Below are 25,969 nucleotides of genomic sequence, written 5' to 3'. Positions count from 1 at the left end.
ATTGACAGGCCCAGGCCAGGTTAAAGATGTCCGGGATGTACTGCTCTGTAGGCTCCTGTCAGCCCGGTTTCCATGAGAAGAAATGAGATGGCAATGTTTGAAGTCTAATTATTTTGCTCTAAGAACTATCTACAAAGGTCTTAACTCACCCTAACCGAACTCTGGTACCATTTTTAGAAATCTCTGCTAAGGTGATGTTTATTCTATAGTTTGGAGATGAAAGTTTAAAAGAGGGGGGGAAAAGGTATGTATATTTAGGGCCCTTAGCCTCCTGTGTGCAATTAGGAACAGGTCATTCATCTATTTGAGTATGGTTTGTTAGTTGTGACATCCCTGAAAATTCCCAGCATCTTTGAGATGAGAAACATGAAGGCCCAGCTTAGTTTGGAATTCAGGAAGATGGGTGGGGACAGGCTGCACGTCAGAGGAGCCGGGAATGGAGCACGGACCGTGGTGTAGAACACAGAGACACATGTTTTGTTTTGTTTTGTTTTTTTGAGCTATTTTTATTCTTACACCTCGGGATCTAATTAGGGGATGTGGTCCTTGCTTCCTACAGTGTGGGTCCCGTCTCAAGCAGATGCGAATGTGCGGTTGCTGTGACCCACGCTTGCAAACCGTGACGCCACGTCTGGCGCTTAGGCTGCGGCCCCTTTGAGTCTTCTTGCAAGCCACTGGTCATCTTTAACAGATGCTTCTAATGGTATTCATTCTCTGAGGGGCTGTGTCCTACACACAGTAACGTCCTAGAGTACAGTACCGCCTAAGGCTGTTGTAAGAGAAGTTCTTGCATGGAATATCGCCATCGGCCTCCTTCAGAAGGGTTAGAGCTTAGGTTAAGTCTCTGATTACAAACGGGCCAAACATATTAATTTCAGAAATGATCTTGACTGCTGACACCTTGACTGTGGTCGCGCCACTCATGCTCAAGGTCTAGTCCAAACCAAACAAAACCCGGGATTATTTAAAGAAGCCACTTTGACTCCACAGTTCATTTATCCTTTTCAGATTCAAAAATAACACATTGTTTTATCTCTGAGTATTAAGACTCCTCTTTCAAAGGAAATAAAACGAGCAGACCGCTTCCTTCCTGACTGATTCCTGAACCTCTTTAAAATCTGTTAAACATAGCCACAGACACAACCCATGTGCCTAGATTTCCTAAACTCAACTGGACAAGATAGGAGTATACCAGGAAACCACGTCCGCAGCTTGGGGATGCTTCAGTGCCCCTCAGGGATGTGAGTCATGCGTTCAAGGGCGAGATTCCAAGTTCAGTGATCAGATGATCTACAGATAACTGTGGTCAACTGCTCTGAACAGTGTTACATGGCCACATGAATTCAGGCAGCCCAGTATACTTCAAGAAAACGGACCTTCTCATACGTGCAGGCTTCTCTGAGTTCCGTGTACTGTCAACTTGCCAACTGCCTCTGTTTCACATTCTCGCCTTCTACAGAGTCGACAACTGCACCCCGAAACCTCACCCTCTGTGTGAGAGGCTTTGGAGGGCTGGCACAGGCTAGCGCTGGGTCACAGATGTCGTAAAGCACAAGGCCACGTGACGTGGCTCCCCAGAAGCCCAGGCTATCCCGGGAAGATTTACAGCTGGTGTGCACGCTCTTACTTCACGTCAGGGTTTCTCTCAAAGCGCCAGCTCTGTAGCCACTGCAGGCCATATTGCCCACTACAGAACCTGGGAACAGGTGCTCAGCAAGGCAAAGCAGCCCTGTGGCGAGCTGAGGTGAGTCTCGGGAGAAAATGAACTTTCTTCATCAGGGCTGTCACTGCCTAGCTGTGAGAGCCAAGTTACCGCATCCTGCCTCTGGGAGCTTCCTAATTGCTCCACACACCCGGAGGGGGCGGGCAGTTATAACACCTTAGGGTGAGGCTGAGGGCACCTCTCGTTTTCCTGGCCTGATAGAGCTGCTGCAGTCGGCGCACCTGATACCCACGCCAAAGATGGAGGAGAAAGGAGCTGTGCAAGCGAGATGCTTGCTCAGTCCCTCTTGATGTGTGGCAGAACTGGAAGGCTCACTTAAAACAAGGAAGATTCGGAAGGCAGAAGACCATTCCCTCAGGCGGTTTGGGGACCGCTGCCCTCTTTCAGGACTTACGGATTTGTGGTAGGCTAGCTTCGGCCTTTCTTCCTGCCTGGCTTCTCCCGAGAAGCAGCCACACGCTCTCACGTACACCGCTGTGCACTGTGAAATGGCTACTGAACACATTCCGTCTTTCCACGTTGGATCTCAACATGCCACTCATTGATGTTGATATCTAAGAGGCGCCCATGCGCAATGCTCCGAGGTTGAAAATTCTAGGGTCGGCACGGTGCTTAGCATGAGAAAACTGAAGCCCGGGTTGAAACTGTTTGCCAAATGGAAACCACATGACTGCAGTCAGGGTAGGACCCAGCTACTGTGTGCTGTGCTCTGCAACAGACTCCCTGGGTTCCAGGAAGCGCGTAGGGCAGTCTCTGAGGTGTGAGCTGTTCTCTATGTTCTCTATGCTTTTGAGACTATTTTGTGTCTCCTCATGTTAAAAACCAGCTAAGGAAAAAGTAACTTATGTTTAATTTCTAGGACTCAGAAAAGGTGGTGGGGTAGAGATGAACGATTTCAGAGGGCGCCTCCCCCATTTCCTTTCTTCCTGGCCTTATTTCTCACAGATGTGGACCCCTAGGGGCATTGTGAGTCACATCGACCCACAGAGTCTGCACGCCAGGCTCCCTTCTTCCTGGAAGTACTTCCCTTGCTGAGAATGCTGGGCTGGGGGCTCCAGAGGACAGCCACCTTCTGCTTCCAGACAGAGCCAGAGTGTCAGTAGTATCCAGGACAGAGAAAGGGGTAGGGAAAGGACCCGCTGGGCTGCCAGAGGAGACCAGGAGGTGGGAAGTTAAGCCCACAGGGAAGCAGGTGTCCAGACTGCCAGTTTTTACCTTGCACCGTGAGGTAGGCTGAGCTTTCCACGGAGCCCTTCTGGTTGGTGGCCCTGCACCTATAGACACCTTCATCCTCTTCTGTGACTCTTTCAATAAACAGCGTGCTGTTTCCCGGTCCTAAAATAATTCCTGGGGGAGAGAGAGATGTTTAGATTAGCGGCTCCGGAGGACAAAGAAACAGCTGCACGAAGCCCAGCGCCTTCCTATCCTAGGCTCCCAGAATACATTCTGTGCTCTGCCTAACTCCGGAACAGGTCATTCGCTCGCTCGCTAACCAGCATCTGCCCCACGCCTGCCCTGTCCTGAGCCAAGCACTCTGCAGTACCCTGGCCACAGCTTGATGCTTCCAAACACTCAGAAGGGGCTGTCCTGTCCCCCTCTCACTGAGAAAACAGAGACTCCCCAGTATTAGGCAATATGACCAGCAGCAGCGTATTTCACAGTATATTTGTGGAATAGGGTCCTTTGCCATGTGGCTTGCCATGTAGTATAACATGGGAGTAAAGAGCTTGGGCTAGCTGTGTTTAAATCCACACTTTAGTCCTCTAGACAACTTATTTACTCTGTCTGTGTTTTATTCCCCCCAGTATTGATTTAAAATGAAAGCCGTTCCCACTCAATATATATGTATTGTGGTAGTGAGTGCTTGGTAGATGCAAGTATTAATATTCAGTACTCCACAGGCTGGGGTAATGGAAGTTCTCCATTACCAGGGGAGTTTCCAGACTCCCCTGAAAGGCTCTGAGACACAGGCATCTACACCAAGTACTGTCACCACGTATTTACTTGGTATGAATCTCCCATCAGTCCGAGTCTGGTGAACAGACAGCCATCAAGAATGCAAGTTAGTACCTCAGGAAGGCTGCATGGGGAGGAGGTGGCCCTTGAGTGGCAGCTTGAGGGACTGTCAAGCAACTCTCTTACTCTTAGGCTAGTTTATTATTCTTCTCTCTGTCTTCCCTCCCAATTAAACCCAGGGACTGACACCAGCACTTGGTCCCTGAGCGTTCCCTTGTCACTTTAATCTTTTTGAAACTAGACTTTTGAAGAAGTAATTTGTTCATTCCTATGAAAGCCCCTTTTTATGCACCAGACAGCTTTAGATACTGATGAGACCATAGGAGGCAGACAAGTCACACACCCTTGATTCCAGAAACTTCCCAGTCTAGTTTACAGCAAAGGCTTTGAAGAGAGCAAGAGGAAGGAGGGTCAGAGGAGGCTGTTGCAGACAGGGTGAACAGGGACAGCTCTTTTCAGAGGTGACTTCTGAGCAGGGCCCTGCAGAAAGAGTGTTGTTCTTGCAGAGGACCCAGGTTCGGTTCCTAGCACCCACATGGTGGCTCATAATCATCACTAACTTTAGTTCCAGGGGAGCCAATGCCTTCTTCTGACCTCTGCGGGCACCAGGCATGCATGTGGTACATGCAGGCAAACACTCAGAAACATCAAATAAATAAGTCCAAAAAAGAAGAAGAGGAGGGAGAAGACCTCTGTGGCCGGTGCGCAGTAAGCAAGCAGAAGAGAAATGGTGGGGACCCAGACCCTGCCTCCCCTCTCCCTAGGTGCCATACGGATTAAGGCTTTGTTGTGTTCTCCAGAACTCAAAAGCCACTAGAGAGAGCCGGAGAGAAGGCCCAGCAGTTAAGAGCACACGCTGCCTTTCCGGAGGACCTGGGTACAATTCTCAATACCAACCAACATCAGGCAGCTCACAACTGTCTGTAATTCCAGTTCCAAGGGATCCCAAGGCCTCTCCTAGATACACTTATAACATATAAAATACACTTACATCCATCTAAAATAATAAATAACTCAATCTGCTGGAGATTTGAGTGTGGTGGTACACTCCTATAACCCTCACATGTGAGGGAGAGAGATAGGAAGATTAGGACCTGAAGGGTTAGCCTCAGCTACACAGTGAGCTTGAGGTCATCCTGTGCCACTTGATCCTATTTCAGAAACACAAGCGAGCAAATCAACAAAACCACCCTCGGCCAAAACGACCCACTGCAGGATGGACTGGGCATGTAGCACAGTGTTAGCGTGTTTTCCTTACAAGAACAAGGTCCAGGGTCTGCTCCCCGGCATCACAAGAAAACAAATGAAACAGAAGACATCAGTCATCTGATGGCATGGGCAGAAGCAGACATGGAAAGTGGGTGGCTGGTGGGAGGAGTCTCCTACTGAAAGGTTCCTACTGGAGTGTTGAGGCCACAAGAGGGACCCACTTTGGTTTGTTTGTTTGTTTCTGAAGAACCAATCTGCTTGCTTATGGATTGGGGTGTTCTGTGTGAAGAAGGGCAATGAAAAGCTGGCTTCTAAGTCAGTGGTGTAGACAACTGGGGTGTGTAGGAGAGTGAACAGGGAACACAATCAAGAATTCTGGCGGTTTCCATACACTGTAAGGACAAGATGGTTACTGCGCATCCGAAGGGAGGATTCACCTGCAGCACAGGGAGGGGGTCAGGACATGAAGCCGTGTGGGCTCAGCACTGAGAAAGCAGTTTGAGTCCAAAAAGACTGCAGACAAATATCGTGGGCTCAGTCAGACCAGAGGGAGGAGTGAAGTCTACAGCCCTGAGAACTGGAGACTTCAGAACAGGGGAGGGAAGTGACCAAGGTGGGGGCAGGGAGGAGCCCAGGAGGGGACCAGAAAACCAGGAGACTTCTGGAACCGACAAAAGACATTTTCTCACAGGCGGCGCTGAGCTGTGCTCAGAGAGCCTCAGGAAGGAAGCTAACCACCCACTTTAATGAAGTGTAGAAGAAAGCCCGACCAAGGTCACAGAAAGAGACAGGGGGGTGACCCAGTGGAGACAGCAAGGAGCTTCCTTTTTAGCGAGTGTCTGCACAGCAGCGTGGCTGGAGAAGAAAATGCTTTAGGATTTGATTTACTTCTAGTCTACGTGTGTGTGTGTTGCCTGTGCGTATGTGTGTGCACCACGCATGTGCAGTGCACACAGAGGCCAGGAGCAGGGGTAGAATTCCCTGGAGCTGCAGTTAGAGATAAATGGGTGCTGCAAATCTAACCTGGGTTGTCTGCAAGAGCAACCAATGTACTTAACCAATAACCATCTCTACAGCCCGAGAAAGGAACTTAAAAATAAAAAAAGATTTATTTTTCTGTTTTGAATAATGAGGGGAGGGGGTATGTGCAGGAGTGCAGATGCCCAGGGAGGCCAGAGGTTTGGGGGAGGGGTATTGTGTCCAGGGAGGCTGGAGGCATCAGATCCTTCGTAACTAGAGTCCCAGGTGTCTCTGAGCTGACTGGTGTGAGTCCTGGGAACCAAACTGGGCTCTTCTGGAAGAGCAGTTCGTGTTCTTAACTGCGGAGCCTTCTCTCCAGCCCAGAAATTCTTTCTTAGGATGAAAACTTTACATCATTTTTATGTGCTGAAGAAATAATCTGGGAGAGAGCAGGGTATGGGGGGGGGGTACAGTGCCCATATTAGAACTTTCCAAGAAGTAAGAGGAATAGAGTCCAACAACTCAGGTGGCCTGGGGAGGATGGGAAGGAGCAGGGCAAGACTGTTGGTTTCTTATTTCCTTCCTTCCTTCTTTCTGGAGACAGGTCCTTATATCCAGCCAAGGCTGGCCTTGAACTCACGATCTTTCTACCTACACCCCTCGACTGCTGGAATTACCTCCCCTCCCATGTCTCTCAACTGCACTTCACTCCATCTCAACTTCACATCTTTTTTGATTATTGTCACACATATACAGAATATATAATTACATATGTAAGTGGATGGATATGTGAATACAACGTGCCGAATCTGTCCACGTATATACATGGTCATATATACACACACATATGGATACACACACACACACATATATATATGTGTGTATATATATATATACACATATATATATATGTTTTCAAGGCTGACCATTTGGTGTTGGGTAACCAATTAGGTTTCTCTCTTTAGCTCTTCATCGAGGGATGGGGCACCTGTGAGATGTTCCCCATTTGCGTGGGCATGCCAACTGGCAAAGTCATTGTCATTTTCTTGATGAACGATTAACATGGCCTTGTGTTTTACAGGAAAGCAGGCTGAACAAGCCGGTAAGCAGAACTCCTCCACAGTTCCTGCTTCAGTTCCTGCCTCCGGTTCCTGCCTTGGCTTCTCTCAGTGATCGATTGTGACCTGCCAGCCAGATAAGTTCTTTCCTCCTGGGTTGGTTTTGGTCAGTGTATTATCTCAGCACCTGAGAGGCTAACTAGGTTAATCGGATAGCGTCGTACTAGGAGGGAGTGATAGACCATCTTATCTTTCTGTACCACTATTGAGCAGTGTCACGTAAAACACAAACAAAAACCAAACCATTCTGCTGCTGCGGTGGGTGACAAAATGATGCTCCATTTGTGCTCTCTGAACTTTCCTCCGTGGGTGTGTCTCTTTTCCAAATTCCTGTTCTGGGTGACTGGCAGTTGTGGGGGGGGGGGGCTCTGAAGTCAAGAGTGGTTCTAACCCTGGCTCCGAGGGGAGGAGGGAGGCCTGCGGATATTTGACTGTGGAAATGACATCATAGAAGTGGCATTTGGGGAGTTTAGTCTAGCAGAAGGCAGGATGGGCTGGAATGAGGAAAGAGCAGCATGGGGCAGTCCCGGTTCCCTACTTGAAATTCAGGCAAGGGGTGATAAGGCTGACACTCACCCCCATCCCCTCACCCGGGGCCACCCTCTCCACTCCACAAGCCTGGATGGGAGGAGGGGAAGAGGAGAGGGAGAAAAAAATGGAAGTGCATACTGGGAAGGAAAAACCTACAGGAACTGGTGCTTTATTGGCTAAAGCAATGGAAGGAGATGAACCCAAGGTGATATTAGTATTTTAAGCCCAGATAAGAGGAATTCCGTGTTCTTCACAGAATTCTCCCCTGTGACTCTGACTAAGTTCACAAGCCCCTTTGACCATTGTTTTTTTTCTCTGTAAAATGAGGGTAACACTGTCTTTGCATTGTAAGCATTCCAAAACCAGGGAGAATAGATATGAATAAAGAACTGGCAGAAGGTTTGAGGGGTGCAAGTTTGGGGGTGCAGCCAAGTGGTGGAGCACTTACCCAGCATGCCCAAGGTTATGAGTTCCATCCCCAGCAGCACGGAAGTGGGAGAGGAAGGAGCAAGCAAGACACTTGGAGCAGCAGGATTGGTGAGGCTTTGGGGAAACGTAAGATACAGGGAATGACTAGCAATCAGAGACTGAGACTGGCTGAGGGGTGCAGAGTGAGAGCTCATCTTGCTGCCCACATCTCCTCACGGTGGTCTGAACCTCTCCCATCCCTCAAGTACCAGCTGAATACCACCAATGAAGTAAAAAGGCTGGGTTACTCTCGGTGGAGTTTCTTCCCAGGCCTTAAACACTCTTCCCCCGTTTTTTTTTTTTTTTTTTTGTGGTAGCCAAGTTTAATATTATTTAGTACAGTTTGTATTTCTTGTACCTGCTTATAAATCTTTTTCTACTAATATCGTCAAGTGCCCTCCTTGAATGCTTTCTTCATAAAAATCTATAAAAATATTTACTGGAAGCCAGGTGTAGTTGGTGTACAACTTTAATCCCAGCACTTGGGAGGTAGAGACAGAGGCAGGACAGTCAGAACTACATAGTTGGACCCTTTCTTGAAAAAACAAAGAAACAAACCAAAAATAAATAAATAAGTGAAAGAAAAAGAAAAGAAAAATATTTACTGGAGTTTTGTTTTTTTCTTATTGGGGTTTTCTTTTGGAAAACGGGGGGGCCTCTACCATACAGACAGATAGGCACGACAATGTCACTTGAGGGGGGGTGCACGGAAAAAGTCTCACTATGTAGCCCTTGTTATCCTATAACTTACTCTGTAGACCAGGTTGACCTCAAACTGAAAGAAATCAGCCTGCCTCTGCTTTCTGAGTGCTGGGATTAGAGATGTGTTGTGCCGCGCTCAGCTCAGTGTCAACGATCAAGGAAAATGTTCTTTTCCTGCTGAATTGTGGTGCCAGTTCTGAGATGGCAAGTTTCTATATAGTCGTGTTTCTGTTTCTAGGCTCTCTACTCTTTCAGGGGCCCATTTGTCTATGTCTGTACCGCAGCGTTTAAATCATGATGCTTCATAACGTATCTTTTTTTTCGGGACAGGGTTTCTCTGTGGTTTTGGAGCCTGTCCTGGAACTAGCTCTGTAGACCAGGCTGGCCTCGAACTCCCAGAGATCCGCCTGCCTCTGCCTCCCGAGTGCTGGGATTAAAGGCGTGCGCCACTACCGCCCGGCTTTCATAACGTATCTTTAAGAAGACCTGTGTTGACTTATTTTTATTTCATGTGTATGGATTGTTTGCTGACACATGTGTCTGTGTACCACATGCATGTAATGCCCATGGAGGTAATCAGATCCTCTGGAACTGGGATTACAGATGGTTGTGAGTCACCACGTGGGATGTGCTACCCAGGGCCTCTGGAAGAGCACCCCTAACTGCTGAGCCACCTTGATAACACATCTTGCAGGCTTATATGGTCTTAGATCCCTTCTTTTTGTCAAGATACTCTTGACTATTCTAGCTGCTTTATACTTTACTCGACTGTTAAGTTCTGCAAAAAAAATCACGGCTGGGCCGTTGATGGGCAACCTATTAAATTTACAATTCTGCTTGATAATAAACATCCTACCCAGAAAGAGCAACTATTTTGAGTTTCTTTTCTTTTCTTCTTTTGAATCTGAGTCTCTTTTCTCCCTCCTCTTCTTCTTGGGCTTCTTTTATACCGTTGAATGCTTTTATTTTCTTTTTCAAATAAATTGCCTTTAAAGTTACATTGATTTCTGGATATAGAGTAGTTTTTATTTTATATGTCTGTGTGTTTTGCCTTGCGTGCATGTTCTGTATTCTACATGTATGCAGCTGGAGGAGGGCATCAGATGCCCTGGAACTGAAGCCGCAGGCAATTGTAAGCGGCTGTATGGATGCTGGGAATTCAGCCTAGGTCCTCTGCAGGAGGAGCCAGGGCTCTTACACGCGGAGCCATCGCTCCAACCCAGGTGTGTGTACTTTTCTATGCTATGTAAACTGCTATTAGGTTCTTTGAGGGGTTCACTCATATCTGAAACTGGAGTTACAAGCAGTTATGAGCTGCCATGTGGATGCTCAGGTTTGAACCTGGGTCCCCTAGGAGAGCAGCCAGTGCTCTTAACCACTGAGCCATCTCTCCAGCCCCTTACTTCTATTTTCTACTACATATTTTTTTACCACACTTATTTACCTGAGGCAGTGGCGCCTCACACACTGAGGCCAGAGGACAAACTGGCTTCTTTCCTCCACAACATGGGCCCTGGGGACTGAACTCAGGTTGTCAGGCTTGCTGGCAAGCTGTTTTACCTCCTGAGCCATCTTGCCAGTCCAGAATCCTCTATACTATATGAATCTGTTTAGATTGGACAGATAGGCAGCCGGGCAAGATGTAGTGATGTAGTTACCTACAGAGTAGAGAAGCTGGCGAAATTGGTGTGGGAAATGGGAGGGAACTGTGTCTATGAAGCTTAGACAGTCTGTCATCGGTCTAAAAGTGGGAACTATACCCAGTTCACACCCGTGGGCACTGGGGATTTAATGCTAGGACTGTCTTCTTACGTTTTAAAGAAAAGTCAGAAATCTGAAATTTTTATGTTCAAACTCATCATTTTCTTTACCCCCTCCTAGCTTGTTTTGCTTTGTTTTTTGAGAGAAGGTTTCTCTGTGTAGCCCTAACTGTCCTGGAACTCACTCTGTAGACCAGGCTGGCCTTGAACTCACAGAGATCCGCCTGCCTCTGCCTCCCGAGTGCTGGGATTTAAAGGTGTAGTCCACCATTGCCTGGCTCAAACTTACCATTTTTTAATGTTGGCCAACATGTCCACTTAGCGCATTCACTGTGAGGGCTAATAAAACACTTCTATTAAAAACAATAAGTAAGCATTAACCATGAGTCAAAGAAACAGCAGTTGCTCAGTTGTGTGGTTTATCATGGACTGCAAAAGGATTCCAGACCCAAGACCAGGGGTCCTTTCAGGGAGACAACAGAGCCTAAGGCTGGGAGACAGACAGGTGCTTGGTTCACAAAACTGACATTTACCGGTGGCTAGCATCTTCGCAGGGTCATGGCTGATCTACCCAGCGTACGTTTTTACTGGCCTTTACAGTGCATGGGCAAAGTGGACATGTTGATCAACATTAAAAATAAAAAGTTTGAGCCAGGCACTCGGAAGGCAGAGACAGGCAGATCTCTAAATTTGAGGCCAGCCTGGTCTACAGAATGAGTTCCAGGACAGTTAGGGCTGTTGCACAGAGAGAGACCTTGTCTCGAAAGATATCTTCCACTGCTCTTGGACCCATGTCTGCTCTACTCTGTCGTGCATCGTTCTGCAGTCAGATTGAGGACTTTCTTATTCGCCCACTCCAGTATGGAGAACAGTAACCCTGCCTTAGCTTTCCTGAGTCCCCAGCATCTAGCACTGTGCCAAATAGGGGGCTGGCCTCCAGCGACCAGAGAATGACAAAATGCTTGAAGACCCTGGGCAATGGAGTGCAGGGCAGAGGAGGGATGGTTTTGCAGTCTTGGCAAGTCTTCACTTACGGTTGCCATTAGTGCCGACTCTGTATGCGGTAGTTTACATACGCGCATGCTCAGCTCTCTTCGGAATCTACTACATTTATGCCGCTTGACTTTATCGTCCTAAGGTTCAAACACGCCCAGGTTTCTGGAGCAGAGAAATAATTCAGGGGCTGTGTAGGTGTTCCTAGCCCCACAGAGACAAATGAAGCTTCACTCTAGGTTCTGTTCCTGGGAACCTGTTATGAGCCCAGAAAGGAATGAAGATGAGAGTTTTGTAAGACCCCAAGGAGCTGCTAAATTGGTTGATGATAGAGGCTTCCGATCAGTCTGTGATCGGCTGATCCAGTGGGGAAGTCTACATGTGTCTAAACCTGTCTAGCTATTTTAGTATTTGATATTTCTAAGGGATTTGGTAAATTATTTATTTTCCACTAATGCCTTGAGGTGTTGGACAATGGCAAGAGTATATATAGCATTTGAACACAACTCACTAAATCTGAAGAGTTGTTGATTCATGTATTTGTTTAACAAATGCACACTGTGTTTGCACTTCCTGCTTCTCCCACACAGACGACCCTGCTTTCTTAACTGGCTTGCCAATCTGAACAGGGGCTCCTTTCTTGTCACGTGACCATTTTGACTTCTGACATCGAGGTTGTGCCATTGGATTTAGCTAAACTTGCTCTTCATCTTTATTTTAAGATTTATTTTTTATTGTTTAATTCTCTCTCTCTCTGTGTGTATTGTGTGTGAGTGTGTGTGTTCATTTGAGTGTAGATGCCCTGGAGGCCATTAGAGGGCACCAGATCCCCTGGAGCTGGAGTTACAGGCAGTTGTGAGCCAACCCACATGGGTGTTGGGAGCTGAATACATATCTGTATGTTATAAATACATGTGGACACTCCTGACCAATAAATGCTTATAGTGTGTTTATATTTGCCATAGCCTGCCTGGAAGGTTGGATTCATTTCTGCCACAAGACATAGTTGTCTACATACAGTGGTTTTTCTAGTTTCTGTTTAAATACAGGGAAATAATCTTGTGTTGTATAGAGGCTAAAGTTTAAAAAATGAATTATGGGAGTAGATATCATACTGCAATACATGGCTGCTAAAAAGGAGAAAGGATGGTGTATATTGACATGGATAGATCTCTACAATCCCCTCAAATAATACATTACACCCTGCGATTTCAGCTCAGGTACCAACCTTCCCTTATAATGCCACTACCAGGCACTTACTATAATCCATTGTTTGACTTGGTTTTTCTTTTTTCTTTCTTTTCTCCAGTTGTTGGTTGTTTATTTTCTGGGACAGGGTTTTTCTGTGTAGCTCTGGCTGTTCTGGAATTCACTATGTAGACCGGACTGGCCTTAAACTCACAGAAATCCTTCTGCCTTTGCTTCCTGAGCACTGGGATTAAAGGCGTGCACTGATGCCTGGCTTCTTTTGTTTCTTCCTTCTTCATTGTAATTTTCTGACTTTATACAATATGCTTTGTTTGTTACATTTATTGCCTGCAGTTTTTCTTTGTACTAAGGTGTGGATTCAGTGTTGTACATCTAGTTTGTGCCTATGAGTGGTCCTCAGGGGATACTGGTTGAACGAACTGAGACTAAATGCCATTTAGTATGTTAAAAACAACAACAACAGCAAATATACATGTCATACAAAATGTGAAAAGTGGAGCTGGATGTGGTGTAGGCCACCTTTAATTCCAACACTTGGGAAGTTGAGGTAGATGGATCCTTGCGAGTTTGAGCCCAGTGTTCCAGGCCAGCCAGAGCTCCACAGTGAGACTTTGTCTCAAAAAAAGAAACAAATAAACAAAAAACCAAATTAAACAAAAAGGGCGAAAAGTGGAAACATAATAAGATGGCAGCTTAGCCACTAATATACATTAGTTTTCCAGAAGGAGATTTTTTTTCTAGCATGGTCAAACATCCTGTCACCAAGCTCTGAATCCTATTAACTAGAACGCTTGGGTTTAACATCGTTGTTAGAGTTGCTGGTTCAATTTTTTTAACTACTTATTTATTTGTTTTTTCGGGGCAGGGTTTCTCGACATAACAGTCCTGGTTGCCCTGGAAATCGCTCTGTAGACCAGGCTGGCCTCGAACTCCCAGAGATCCGCTGGGATTAAAGGCTGCGCCACCACCGCCTGACCCAAGTTTCTTTTCTTTTTTTTTTTTTTCTGGCCCAAGTTTCTTAAAGGAAATTCTGAAGTGGCTTTAAATATACTTTTTTCATTTTACATTACAAAATTATGCAAAGTGGTCTTCTCAGCTTGGTTGTTATAAAGTCAAAGAATCGATCAACTTTGAGATACACTGAAGATGCCTTGCTTCCTGTGGAAGCGGAAGTTCAGCCAAGACTTAATTCTTCAAGTAAATCCTAAATTCTTTCCTATCTCATTTTTTTCTTTAATGAATGCTAAGATGTTATGCAAACCAAACACCTGTTTTAAAATGGATTTCCTTATGATTTATTTTCAGTAAATGTTTGGTCCGTCTGTCTTGCTTATACTCACGTACATGCGACTGTGTAAGAGAAAATGTAAGAAGTCCTGGTACGGACAGCATTTTCTGCATTTGGTTTGCTCTTCGGTGAAGGCCAGCTGAAGGATTAGCTGACCCTGCTGAATGAAACAAGTTCATGATTCGATGGGATGGAGGGCGCCAAAGTTGTTTGATTCAACTGCTTTAGTGCGACTGAGCCCTGGAAACAGTGTACAAAGTTCACCCAGCAGATTATCTGAGAGCATCTTTGTTTGCCTCTGGCCTTAACTGGGCAGAGTGGTGATCCAGGGGCATGACTCTGGGTATGCACCAAGTTAGGTCTTGGTTAAACTCTCTTAAGCTTGGATTTGAGAGGAGGAGGATTTCCAGGAAAATTCTGGATGTCTGGAATAGAAAACCATAGCCAATGGCACTGGTGCACTTAAAGGCACAAAGGAGTTGCTTCCTCTCCTCTCTGAGCACTGTCCTCAGTTTAAGGACCTGGTAGACTGGGGTTGGAGCCCTCCTGCTCTGAGTGACCATTCGGTGTCTTTGGACAGGGTTCAACGAGCTAGGAGAGTGTGCCTCCACACCCCACGGCCCTAGATCTCTCTCTCTCTCTCTCTCTCTCTCTCTCTCTCTCTCTCTCTCCTGTGAGTTTCTCAAGCCCTGATTATTCTCCGGAACGGAACAGCCCCCCTCTGCCATGCTCAGAGCATGCATGAGTCTGTATGAGAGAGTCACAGAAGGACTCCAAGAGAGTTTTGGTCCATAATAGCCAAGGAGAGGCCTTGAGAGTTGGAGAAGCAGCTAAGTGGGGCGAAGCCCTGGGATCAAAACGCAGAGTCTCTCTCTCTCTCTCTCTCTCTCTCTCTCTCTCTCTCTCTCTCTCTCTCTCTCTCTCTCTCTCTCTCTCTCTCTCTCTCTCTCTCCTGTCTCTGGTTTCCATTCGTGGTTTAGGAAGAAGATGGCAGCATGACCGTACAACATTGGGAGTGTATCTGTTGCCCCTGAACTGCATCGTCTGAGACTGATAAAAATTCACTCTATATGTATCTGGCTGCCATTCCTCTTCTGGAGGAATTGGGCTGATTCTAGGAGCGCAGGCAAAGCTGGTGCCTTTACTCTCCCTGCCCTCCCCTGCAGCATTCTCTCTCACCTCTCCCTGCTTCTCCCCAAGGCCTTTGCTCCACCTACTCAATCCCTTCACAACCGCAGTTGATTCTGATCTGTCACCATGGTGCCCACTGGTGCTGATCTTTGTCACCGTGATGCAGCGGTGACAGGACAGGTCACTCAGCGAGTAACTGAGGTTCAGCTGAAGAAGAGAGATTAATCCCTGCTTTCTGGTGCTTCTCTGCTGCTCCTGCTTCAGTCCGCTGGAGACACAGGATGCTCTGGACAAAATCCGACTGCTTTAACCGGCAATAACTCTAAGTGCCTTGGACCTGCACGGACATTTCCTCTCAGTGTTGTTTGGCTGATGACTGCTCCAAGAGGCTTTGCTGAGGACTCTCAGGTCAGCACTGCCTTCTGCTCTCTGAGAGCTCTTCAGGAGAGGAAGGAGCTTCTCCTCAGTGTGTGTGGCTGCTCAGAGACCCTTTTCTCTGGACCTTTTGAGATTCTAAATTGGATCAGCCCATAGCCACATCAGTTTCGCAAACAGCCTCGCTCCCAACCATGCTGCCATGAGCTAGCTGTTTTGCCAGCTCCACCTCCTGTGTGGTACCTACTTAGCCAAATCACTGTCGGGAACACATTCAGACCCTGGTGGAGCATCTGAGAAGGAAATGGATGGAGCTGAAGGGATGTATTAAATGTGAGGCGCCAGGCCCTGGGGCAGGTGGCCTGGCGAGGGAGAAAGTGACTCTGCAACACTGTTTCAATCTGGCTGCAGACCGTCACATTGTGTAAGGGCTCAACAGAAGGGAACTATTCTGCAGGAGCGGAGCTGTCTGTCTAACTCTGGGGACCAAGGCGTGCTCCCAGCGGCCGCTGTCACAAATAATCCATCTCTCACGAACGTTCGATGTCAATGGAGCTCTAGGGCCTGGTCCCTCCACGTCACACTTTCCTCTTAAGGCAGACTCTCTGTGTTACACAGGTTTTAAACCTGGCTTTGCGTCCCCTCAACCCTTCAGAGGAAATGTATCTTCCATGTCCGCCAGCACTGCCACCCTGGTCCTTCCAGCTGCTCTCTGCTGAGCTCTGGTTTGGACATACTGCGCCGTCCTCACCTCTTTCAAGGTCCCTCTCAATTCTTCTTTATAGTTACCCAACACTTATCCATCGGAGCCTATTGCCTATAAAGTCCTAAAGCACTGAAGTTCATGCAGAAAGTGGATTTTCTCTCAGTTTTTAATGTAGTCAAGATTTTAAAAATTAAATCTACTTTTAACCAAGATATAAAACATAAAATGTGGAGGTGCTAACGGGGATGTGCGAGTTTTGATATAGGTGGGAATTGTGTGATTTTTGAAATCAAGTTAGACATATCTGTTGCCTCAAATGTTAGACACGTCTTCACGGTGAACACTGTCAAGGCATACCCTTCTGCTTTCTCCGTGCGCGTGGTCTCCTTGCCACTGCAGCTGCCCACATGTGTCCTAGCACCGGACTCTGCAGCAGTTTGTTTAGCCAGGTTAGCCAGCCCTTTCTCAGCTCCTCTGTTACACAGATCTGAACCCTGTGATGAAGTCGTGGCATTTCCGTCTGGCCTCATTTTACTAACTTATCTTACGCCACCTTGAGGCCAGCTGACATGGACAGTGAGCAAGCGGGACAAGAACGGGTACTGCTTGAAAAAGCGCATCCCATCAGGACACTACACAGGTGGATTACTTGACCTTTCGGTTAGACTAATGCTTAATTTTTTTAAATGTTGGTAGTAGCTTTATTTATTTACTCTTGACTTAATTTAATTTTACTATCCAGAAGTCAGAGGTTAAGGATTTCGCTCAGTGGTGTGTTCTTGCCTACTGAGCACAAGCCCCCAGGTTTGGTCATCAGTTCTGAGGGGCAGGGGGGAGACAGACCCATTTCATGTCTGCACAGCCTAGCACAGTGCCAGAGAGAAAGGAGCAGCTTCTTAAATAAACAAGTGAGGTTTGAACTGATACGGCTTTAATTTCCACCTCTAGAAAACTTGAAATTAGCTGGGCATGGTGGGGCTTGCCTTTAATCCCAGCACAGGGAAGGCAAAGGCAGCTACCTGCCCATGTTAGCTCAAGGTCAGCCTGGTCTATATGGCAAGTTCCAGGTCTACTATGAGCTGCATGGTGAGACCCTGTCTCAATAAAACAAAATAAAAAACAAATTAATACAGAAAAACCCTTAAAGACAACTAATTTGGCTTCAAGATAATTTCTCTCTTCATAGATGGCATGCCCAGCTTTTAAAAATGCCTTATCTATTTTAATACGCTTTAAAATGATTTCTAACCATGTTTTAAATGCAAGTCTGTGGAAGCTTTTACATGTAAGAGGAATACAGAGGTCTTCATCGCTGTCAGATGGTTTTGGATGTCAACCTGGCTGTTTAGAACTGGTCTGTCTGTTGCCTTGCGAGAGATAAGACACTCTGCCATACTAGCTGCATATGTCAGAGACAAGCCTAGCTTGCTCAGATGCCATGACCCGAGCCAGTCATTTCTCCCCGCTCCCTACTTCTTCCTGTTTGAACCTATAAAATCGACAGAGTGGCTTAGTGAGCCTCTCCGAACTGCCACAAGGAACCAGCCAGACAAGTTAACATGAGTGAAGTGCCCACGGCAGTGGGGTTTGTGAAGCACAGTCCACACGTGCACCGGCTCACACTAGTGCCCACCTCAGGTAACAGTTATAAACAGTACATGAACTTAACATGGTTCTTGCTGTCTGACCGAATGATCAATAATTCATAATTACTGCGAGAAGATCTCATGCCCATCTTCAAAGGTTTGAAAATCGCAGGAAGCCAGAGAAGTGAGGCCGAGAATGAGTGTGAATGGAACCAGTGAAGAACGGCTGTCTGTCTCCTAGCCGTAAGACAGAAGAGAAACACCCTGGTGACAAGGATTCCAGAAGGACAGTGAGTTTGCCAGGTGGAAACCGAAGCAGCCCAGGGGGTATGTGAGGCAGGCAGGGTGTGGAAGGCGAGCCCCAGGGGAGAGGTGGTCAGTGAGCGGTGATGCCCATGGATCAAGCAGGGAGGCGGGAGAGCCGGCGGCTGCAGGAGTCAGTGATGTGGGTTGCTTGGGCCTTTTTCCTCTTGTTCCATTGCTGTGGCAGAGGCAGCCCCCACGCCCGGTGTGCATGCTGTCCCGGCCCGCACACTCCAGATTTCCTTTTGTTCCTGCCTGCTGCCCTTTGGCCCAAGAAGTTACTACCCAGCTTTCTTGCCTTTGCTTTCCTCTGCAGGAACGCCTGGGTCTCACTGAAAGGGAGGAAATGAAGAGGGGGCAGAAGTTCCCTCAGCTCTTTCAACAGGCATTTGATGGTCACCGGGGCATGTGCTCGCATGCGTGCCCAGCTTCCTCTCTCCTATTTTCTTTGGAATGTTGAAGAGTTATCAGTTCATGAGTAACAACGATAGTAGACCGGATCCTGTTAAGGATCCAACACCCCTACTATTCTCTGAGCCCTTTTTGAGCAGCTAGGTTTTCTGTGAAAGAGGAGTCTCGCTTGGGTTGTATGTTCAGGTTTTCAAACATAGTCTAGGCTCACTGGGTTAACATGTGAAGGGGCTTTCCACTCCATGGAGCCCTGGCAAGTCAGGGCTGGCTACTGTGGTTACCAATGGTCCTTATTCACAGGTTTGTAACGGAAACAGCTCCGTAGAGTCGGTGTGTTTGATGTTACCTGTGTGTGCTGTTGGACAAGCCAAGGAGATGGAGTATGTGGGGCCTGACTGTTGCACCTCAGGTCGCATTTGGAACTTTGTGGGAGTGTGATTACTGTTCAGAACGTCTTTCCCAGGAAGTTACAGTGGGAGTCAGCTACTTGTGGACCCCAGTCCTCTCCTTCCACCACATGGGGTCTGGGGTTCAAAAACTCAGGTTAACAGGCTTTGCACCCAACATGTTACCCACAGTGTCACCTCGGTGGCCCGGCTATCGCAGCTTTAGACAGAAAGCAAAGAGAGAAGATGGACATAGCATAGTGAAATTTAACAAGTGCTGACAGTGGTGTTTATTACGGACCTAGCTAAGAGTTTATAGAAGACTCATTTAGAAACTTCTTTGTGGTGGTGGGAGAGCTGACGCTGGGGATGCTTTACTCAGTCTTGATGCTTTCTAGCAGATTCCAACTCATTGGCCAATTTCCGCACAACGAGGAGAGTCAGACGGTGGTGACGCTCACTAAGCTGTGACCATGGGCAGCTTGACTGAGCGACATGGTCAAAACATCACCATGTGCGATCAGCATTATTCCAGTTTCAGAAGTAAACAGGACCCCAGAAGGCAGAGCTCAGTGCTGGGGCCTCAAGCCCTGGTCTCTGTGGTGGACTCACTTGGCACTTATGTTCCCTTTTGCTGTGCGTGCGTGCGTGAGTCTGTGAGTGTGTGTGTGTGTGTGTGTGTGTGTGTGTGTGTGTGGTATGAGTGCTGCTTTTTCCCCCTCCAGCCTCATAACAGCCATGCATTTTCGGAACTGGCTGAACTTTATTTATTTATTTTGAGACAGGGTCTCTATGGTCTAAGCTGACTTTTGAACACTTAAAGCCTTGAAGTGCCTGCCTCCACCTCCCCAGTGTTGGGCTCATGGGCACAAGCCACCGTATTTGAATTTTTTTAACTCAAATTTAGGGCCTGACAACTGAACTTAAATCAGACTCAAGTCTCTCACACTGCCAGTCAACATTTTTTTCTCAGCACATCATGGAATCTGTGTGGCCTGTGATCATGTGAGGGTGGAGGACAGAGCGAAAGTCACTTCACCAGGCTTCTAGAGCATAGGGCTCCTTTGGGCCTCTGTTATGTGACATGGACTCTAAATTCATAGGGGAAAGCAGTCACACCAGTCTCTTTTATGAGCTACGTGTTTGTCTGCGTAGTCTCTCATCTTTTTACGATGGCAGAATACCTTAAGTGATTTATCTTCCACAAAATAAATGGTTTAGTAAGTCATTCAATCTCTTCGGGCCAAGTTGTCTATTCTCCATATTGGCCTAAGGATATTCCAAAATCTCTTCAGATAGCTTTGTGATATAGACCCTGCCCCAAACAAGGTGTTTGGATGACCAGATGAGCTACTAAAGGGAGCAGGCAAGTCTCTGGACGTCATTCATGCAGCCAACACTCTGGGAACATGTGATTGAAGCTAACACTCTGAGTAGGAGGCCCAAATAGACTGTCTACTGGCTGAAGGGAACTGCACATCACCTGATGGTTACAAAGGAATACCTGGAGGTGAAGGTGTGGCTCAGCAGGCAAGAGCACGGGATGCTCTTGCCGAGGACCTGAGTTCTGTTCCCAACACTCGTGATAGGCAAGGAACAACCACCTGTAATTCTAGCCCCAGAGGAATCAATGCCTCTGGCCTCCTCAGCTACCACACTCAAGTGCATAAGCCTACACACACACACAAATATAATTAAAAACAAGTTCTTTAAAAATAACAATACAGTATGAGAATAGAAGAAATAGGCTTCTCTCTCTCTCTCTCTCTCGCTCTCTCTCTCTCTCTCTCTCTCTCACACACACACACACACACACACGACAGGTAATTATCTTTTTAAACGACCTCAGTAAGAGGGAAGTGGAACCCTTCATCAGGAAAAAAGGTCTCAGAGAGAGACAAGCTGCTCCCTTTTGGCGAGAGGGAGGTCCTTAGGAGCAGTGGCTAGCTGATCCCAGCATGCTGCTTGGGGAACAGAAGTGCTCCTTCTAGAAAAGGTGTGGTAGGGCTGACTCTGCACTGCGGAATACATAGCCCTCCCGAGACACCATCAATACTGTGAAGCTTTGTTCTCTTGTGGTCTCATTCCAAGATGAGATCCCAGACTTACACAGAGATTTGCTCTGAGTGGAGACTCACAGTCTGGGAGCGCTCCACATCGTCACACGAGTGATCGAGGTTGTCAAGTATTGTGAATAAGGACAATTTTATTCATAATATGGGGATTGAACCAGGCCCTTGTTTAAATATAGCTATCAACCAAAAAATGTACGTTTAGTTTAATCTTATTTAGCCACAACATGAAGCAGGCAGAATATAGACATAGTCATTGATTTTAGTTTAGCCGGATTTATTTTTTAAAGAAAATAGCTCACAACAATTAGTTTAAGTTAGAAAGTTGTTTTGTTGCTCTTTTTCTCTTTCTTTCTTTTAGGACTGAAGAGATGGCTCAGCGATTAAGAGCATTTGCTATTCTTCAGGAGGACCTGAGTTGAATTCCCAGCAGCCACGTCAGGCATCTCACAACCGCCTGCAACTTCAATTCCAGGAAATCTAATGCCCTCTTCTGGCCACCATTGGCACCTACACTCTCACACACAGTGTCTCATACACACAGTCTCTCTCTCTCCCTCTCTCTCCCTTTCTCCCTCCTCTCTCTCTCTCTCTCTCTCTCTCTCTCTCTCTCTCTCTCTCTCTCTCACACACACACACACACACACACCTAAAAAATGTTTTTGTTAAACTAGTATAATAAAATAGTGCTCCCAGATTATGAAAATGAGTATAGATGAATTTAAAAAATTATAAATCTACCTCTCTGAGCTTCAACTAAGTGTTGAAAAGTGCAATATGGGGCTGGAGAAATAGCTCAGTGATTAAGAGTACCAGTTGCTCTCCCAGAGGACCCAGGTTTGATTCCTAGCACCCATGTGATGGCTCCCAGGTATCTATGACTCCAGCTCAGTGGACCTGATACCTTCTCTGGCCTCCACAGGCACCAGGCAATCAAGTGGTACCCAGACATGCATGCAGATGAAACTCTCAAGCACATCAAAGTTTTAAAAATTAAAAGCAAACCAAAACAAAACTTTGCAAGCCCCCAAGCCAAGAAACCCACCCCTCATCCTCTCAGCTGTCCCAGTGAATTGAACCATTTCCTGGGCGGCCTTCCTGTGTCCCTCAGAGCCGGTTAAAGTCTCAGGATGAGTGGATGAAGTAAGGAAGCCCTCTAGTGCTGGGGATCGGGCCGCGGAACCAGCGCCACAATTCCTTCTTGGAAGCTGAAGTAAACACAGTCTGCAAGCATGCTAAGCAGAAGGTTCTAGATGTTGGAGAGGCAGAAGGTTCTAGATGTCGGAGAGGCAGAAGGTAGAGAGATTGGGAGGGAAGGGGGTGACCGAGGGCAAGGGAGAGTCTCTTACCAGGTTCTTGCTGTATTTTGTGGTTGTTTTTGAACCAAGCGATGTGAGGCTCAGGGACACCGCTAGCTAGGCAGTCTAAGGTCGCAGAGCCGCTGATGGACACCTTGTAGTCACTGAGGTTCTGCAGCAGGTGTGGCGCCTTCTGGTCTAGTGAGGAAAGAGAAGGGCTTGGGGTTACTTTGACTGCACAAACATTGGCGTTTTTTAATAGAGGCAGAAACCACCCAAGGTGACCATAAAGCTTCAACATGCATTTTGTTCCCTTTATCTTCACTCATTAAAGTTATTGCTTCCCTTAATAAGCGGTGACAATAAGTTACAATGTACTAGAATGGAAAAATCAGGGACTAGGCTGGACTCTGGTTTTAGACACACAGGGGTCTTATCTGGCCAACTCGGTTTCTTCTTTGACAAGGAAGAGCTTTTTCTAAAACTCAAATATTTCAGAAACTCAACATGAAAAAGATGGTTGTGTATGTAGGGTTGTATGTTTTTTTTTACATTCCTATAACATGTTGTGATGGGCCAATGTACTCTTATGTCTTGTGTGTGATTTCTGAATTGAGCCCGATGGCTCTGAGTTTGTATTGATTTGAGCTGTATGGGATACATACTCCATAATCTACATTTTGATGCAGCAGACCAAACAGGAAAGTTCTGGAATTTTCAAAGCTTTATTGATTACTTCCCTCCCTCCATTCCCTTCCCAAATGCAAGCAACCAAAAAGTTAATTCAAGAGGCAGAGGCACAAATTGTAGGTTTTGCGCTATATAATAGCACAAATATTATATTTTATATTATTTTCTCTTAAAACATACAAATATGGTACAATACAATTTATTTTAATAAAATGCCAACCAATATAGTACAACAAAAATGAACTTAATACATTAAGATGCAATACATTATAATATTAAAATCCCACATAGGAACCGCAGTACCCCCAGGGCCCCAATGAGTACAGTGTCTCTGCGGAAACGAAGTAGTCAGTCAGTCCTGCTGATGTGTATACATTCTAGCGAGGCGGGATTGGATCAGGGACTCAAGTCCGACCGAGAAGAACAGAAACGCCTCCTAACGTCATCCCCCACCCCCACCCCCGCCCCCCAGTTCTCCTTCTCCATCTCATTTGCAGATCCTAGGATAGAAATCCCAAGGGTTTAGGTGTGACTTACATATTCTGCACACTGGTCTGAGCTTTCTCTGACCATGTTTGGGTCCTCATCTTAGGGCATTAACACAGGGAGAGAGCAGCTTAGGAATGGTTATGCTACAAAGTGGCGCTGCTGTGGCCTGGATTCCACGTCCCCTGCAGGAGTCTGCTGCGTCCCCACACCTTTCTCTTTAGATTCCTGCAGGGAAACTCTCAGGGTCAGCATCTGTTAAGGCCATTTTGAAATCCCAGGTTAAGAAGTATACCATCATATAACACGGTGAAGTAGTGAGAATGAGGCAGGGTTACTACCCATAAGATTTCTCAAAAGCTTGGGGTTCCAGAGCTTAAAATAAGCCTTCTTGTTTTACACAAAATGAAATCTGAAGGCAAGAGTGTTGAAGGAAGTGTGGGCTGACTGAGATCCCTTCCTTCAGAGGAGGCCGCATGAGAACGCTCTTTGGCTGCATGAGTACGCCCCTCGTCTCCTCTAGCTCACCTTCACGGGCAAAACCAGTCCTGTTATTTCTGTGTCTATGTTCTATGCAACCTGTCAGCTTTTCTTGTTGAAAAATGTAGCCCATAAAAAACCTTTCCATACATGATAACTTGTGCGCGCTTGCTGGATACAATGTTGACACTTTTACAGAGCATCGGTAAGATATGATGAGACAGAATAAAGAACACACTGCTAGTTAGCATTGAACAGTGACTTGGACAGATTTAACCTGAAACCCAGACCCAGTCCATTGTGTTTCCTAGCTTCCTCCAGCACATTTTACTATGACCAATGTGTTAACTACGATAAAACAATCCATCACTGTTCGTAGGCTTTAAGAGAAGTTTGAATACAGGGCCTATAAAACACCAATACTTTTCATAGCTGCAGTTTATAATATCATGTGGACATAGGTTTTGAGTTTCCCTGACAGATGTACTTAGAAGAGAATGTCTGATTTAACAAAAATGTTGTGAAGAGCATCCAAAGGGCCTATTTTATGCTAAAAACTTCACAGGAGCAGCAGAAAAAGCTGCGGAATAAACACAGAACTCCATTTAAATACAAGGTTCACACACACCTACAGAAGCATACAGTATTAGGATTTATATATGAATTTTTCTTTTTGTATGCTAAGTTTCCCAGTTTTGGTTACTGTCTACAGAGTCATTCAATCTAAGAATCACATTTTGTTAATTCTACCTCAGACTCTGTAACGATGTATTTTGACATTTTAAGGAAGAAAGGTGCATGGAACCCATACATAGTTGGTAGAAATAGAAACCTGACCCTTCTTTTGAAATAATCTGAATTAACTGAATACTTTTGCTGGTTATCAGTAGCCAAAGACAATTGCCCACAAGAGGTTCTTTTCCTTCTTAGCTATTACCCTGTGTTGCTGGCTAGGTCCTAGGCTCCTAAAGATGTGGTTTCTTTTTTCCACTTTTGGAAGGGGCTGAGGAGCCAGCCTCATTCCCCTTTCCTTCAGCTGTCTCTCTCTCTCTCTCACCCTCATCTCTCTTCATATTCCAAAGAAAGATAAAAAACAACCCTATACAACAATAGATTCTTTTCTTAGAAGAATCTTCGGGAAGGATTAAATTACACAACAGTGAATGGAATTCTTAAAATTGTCTCTTGGAACACACGCATCTTCCCCTCCTCCCAGGGAAGGAATAGGAAGACTTTGCATGTTCAGTTCAGTTTTTCTGAGAAAGCTCCCTAAATTCTTATTTATTTATTTTTTAAAAAAAACTTTCCTAAAAGCTGAGCCCCCAAAGTCTTCTTAACGGTGCTGAGGTTGTGTTTCCTGAAGGAACACACGTTGCCTCAGAATGAACAAAGAGGCCCGGCCAAAGAGCCATAGGTAAGGCTTCAAGACACAATTGATTATTCTTTCCTCTGGCTGACAGCCTTCCAGGCTACTGATTGTTTTCACAGCAATCGGGGCTCCATAAAAGCAGCCTTGGGGGAATGCTATTGTTTACTCTTTCACACTTGACAAAAGCAATTCCCACGTGAAAGACTAGTTAGCTCAGTCTGTTGCCTAGAGGAGGAAGCAGGCTGCTGAGTTCCCAAGCTTGAGAGCGGCCATGTTATCACCTCCCATTGAACTGCCCAGCCCCTGTTTCTCAGCCACGCTATTTTGGTCATTATTGCTGGCTTCTCCCACCCCTGTAGTTCACATACAAAGATCAATCATACATGGAAACAGAACAATGCATATTAAAAGTACCTTTCCTTCAAATGCAAGCTGAAAATGTTATTGCTCTTGATTTTTTTTTAAAAAGGCATGCATTTAAATAGTTTTAATATTGCGCTTGTACTTTTGCAATTTCTTAACGACCATAAACATCCAGTTAACATTTGTATACAGAGAAGGTGGCCTTTTCCTGTTTTAGTGGGTAGATTTTCTAGTAGTTATTAAGACGGCTGCATGAACTCTCTAGTCACAATATGTCCTGGATACACGGATTGTGGACACCTCTGATGCCAGCAAAGCAAGATGAAGGGCTTTACA

The 25,969-nt window shown here is 46.2% G+C and overlaps 1 protein-coding gene across 1 annotated transcript in view; it reads right to left on the bottom strand.

Moving 5' to 3' along the window:
- Flt1 (fms related receptor tyrosine kinase 1) overlaps window positions 1–25,969 on the bottom strand; it is a 161,090-nt gene that overhangs the window by 50,604 nt on the left and 84,517 nt on the right. Inside the window, exons 14-15 of the mRNA XM_057763971.1 lie at window positions 22,297–22,443; window positions 2,939–3,070 (exon numbers count right to left, since the gene is read on the bottom strand). Of these exons, the coding sequence (XP_057619954.1) occupies window positions 2,939–3,070; window positions 22,297–22,443 (279 nt within the window). The remainder of the gene's footprint in view (window positions 1–2,938; window positions 3,071–22,296; window positions 22,444–25,969) is intronic.

Source organism: Chionomys nivalis, chromosome 3 (genome assembly GCF_950005125.1).
Source record: "Chionomys nivalis chromosome 3, mChiNiv1.1, whole genome shotgun sequence".
Taxonomy (NCBI): domain Eukaryota; kingdom Metazoa; phylum Chordata; class Mammalia; order Rodentia; family Cricetidae; genus Chionomys; species Chionomys nivalis.
Note: the sequence above shows the minus strand (reverse complement) of the source record. Positions and strands in the feature narration are given on the sequence as shown.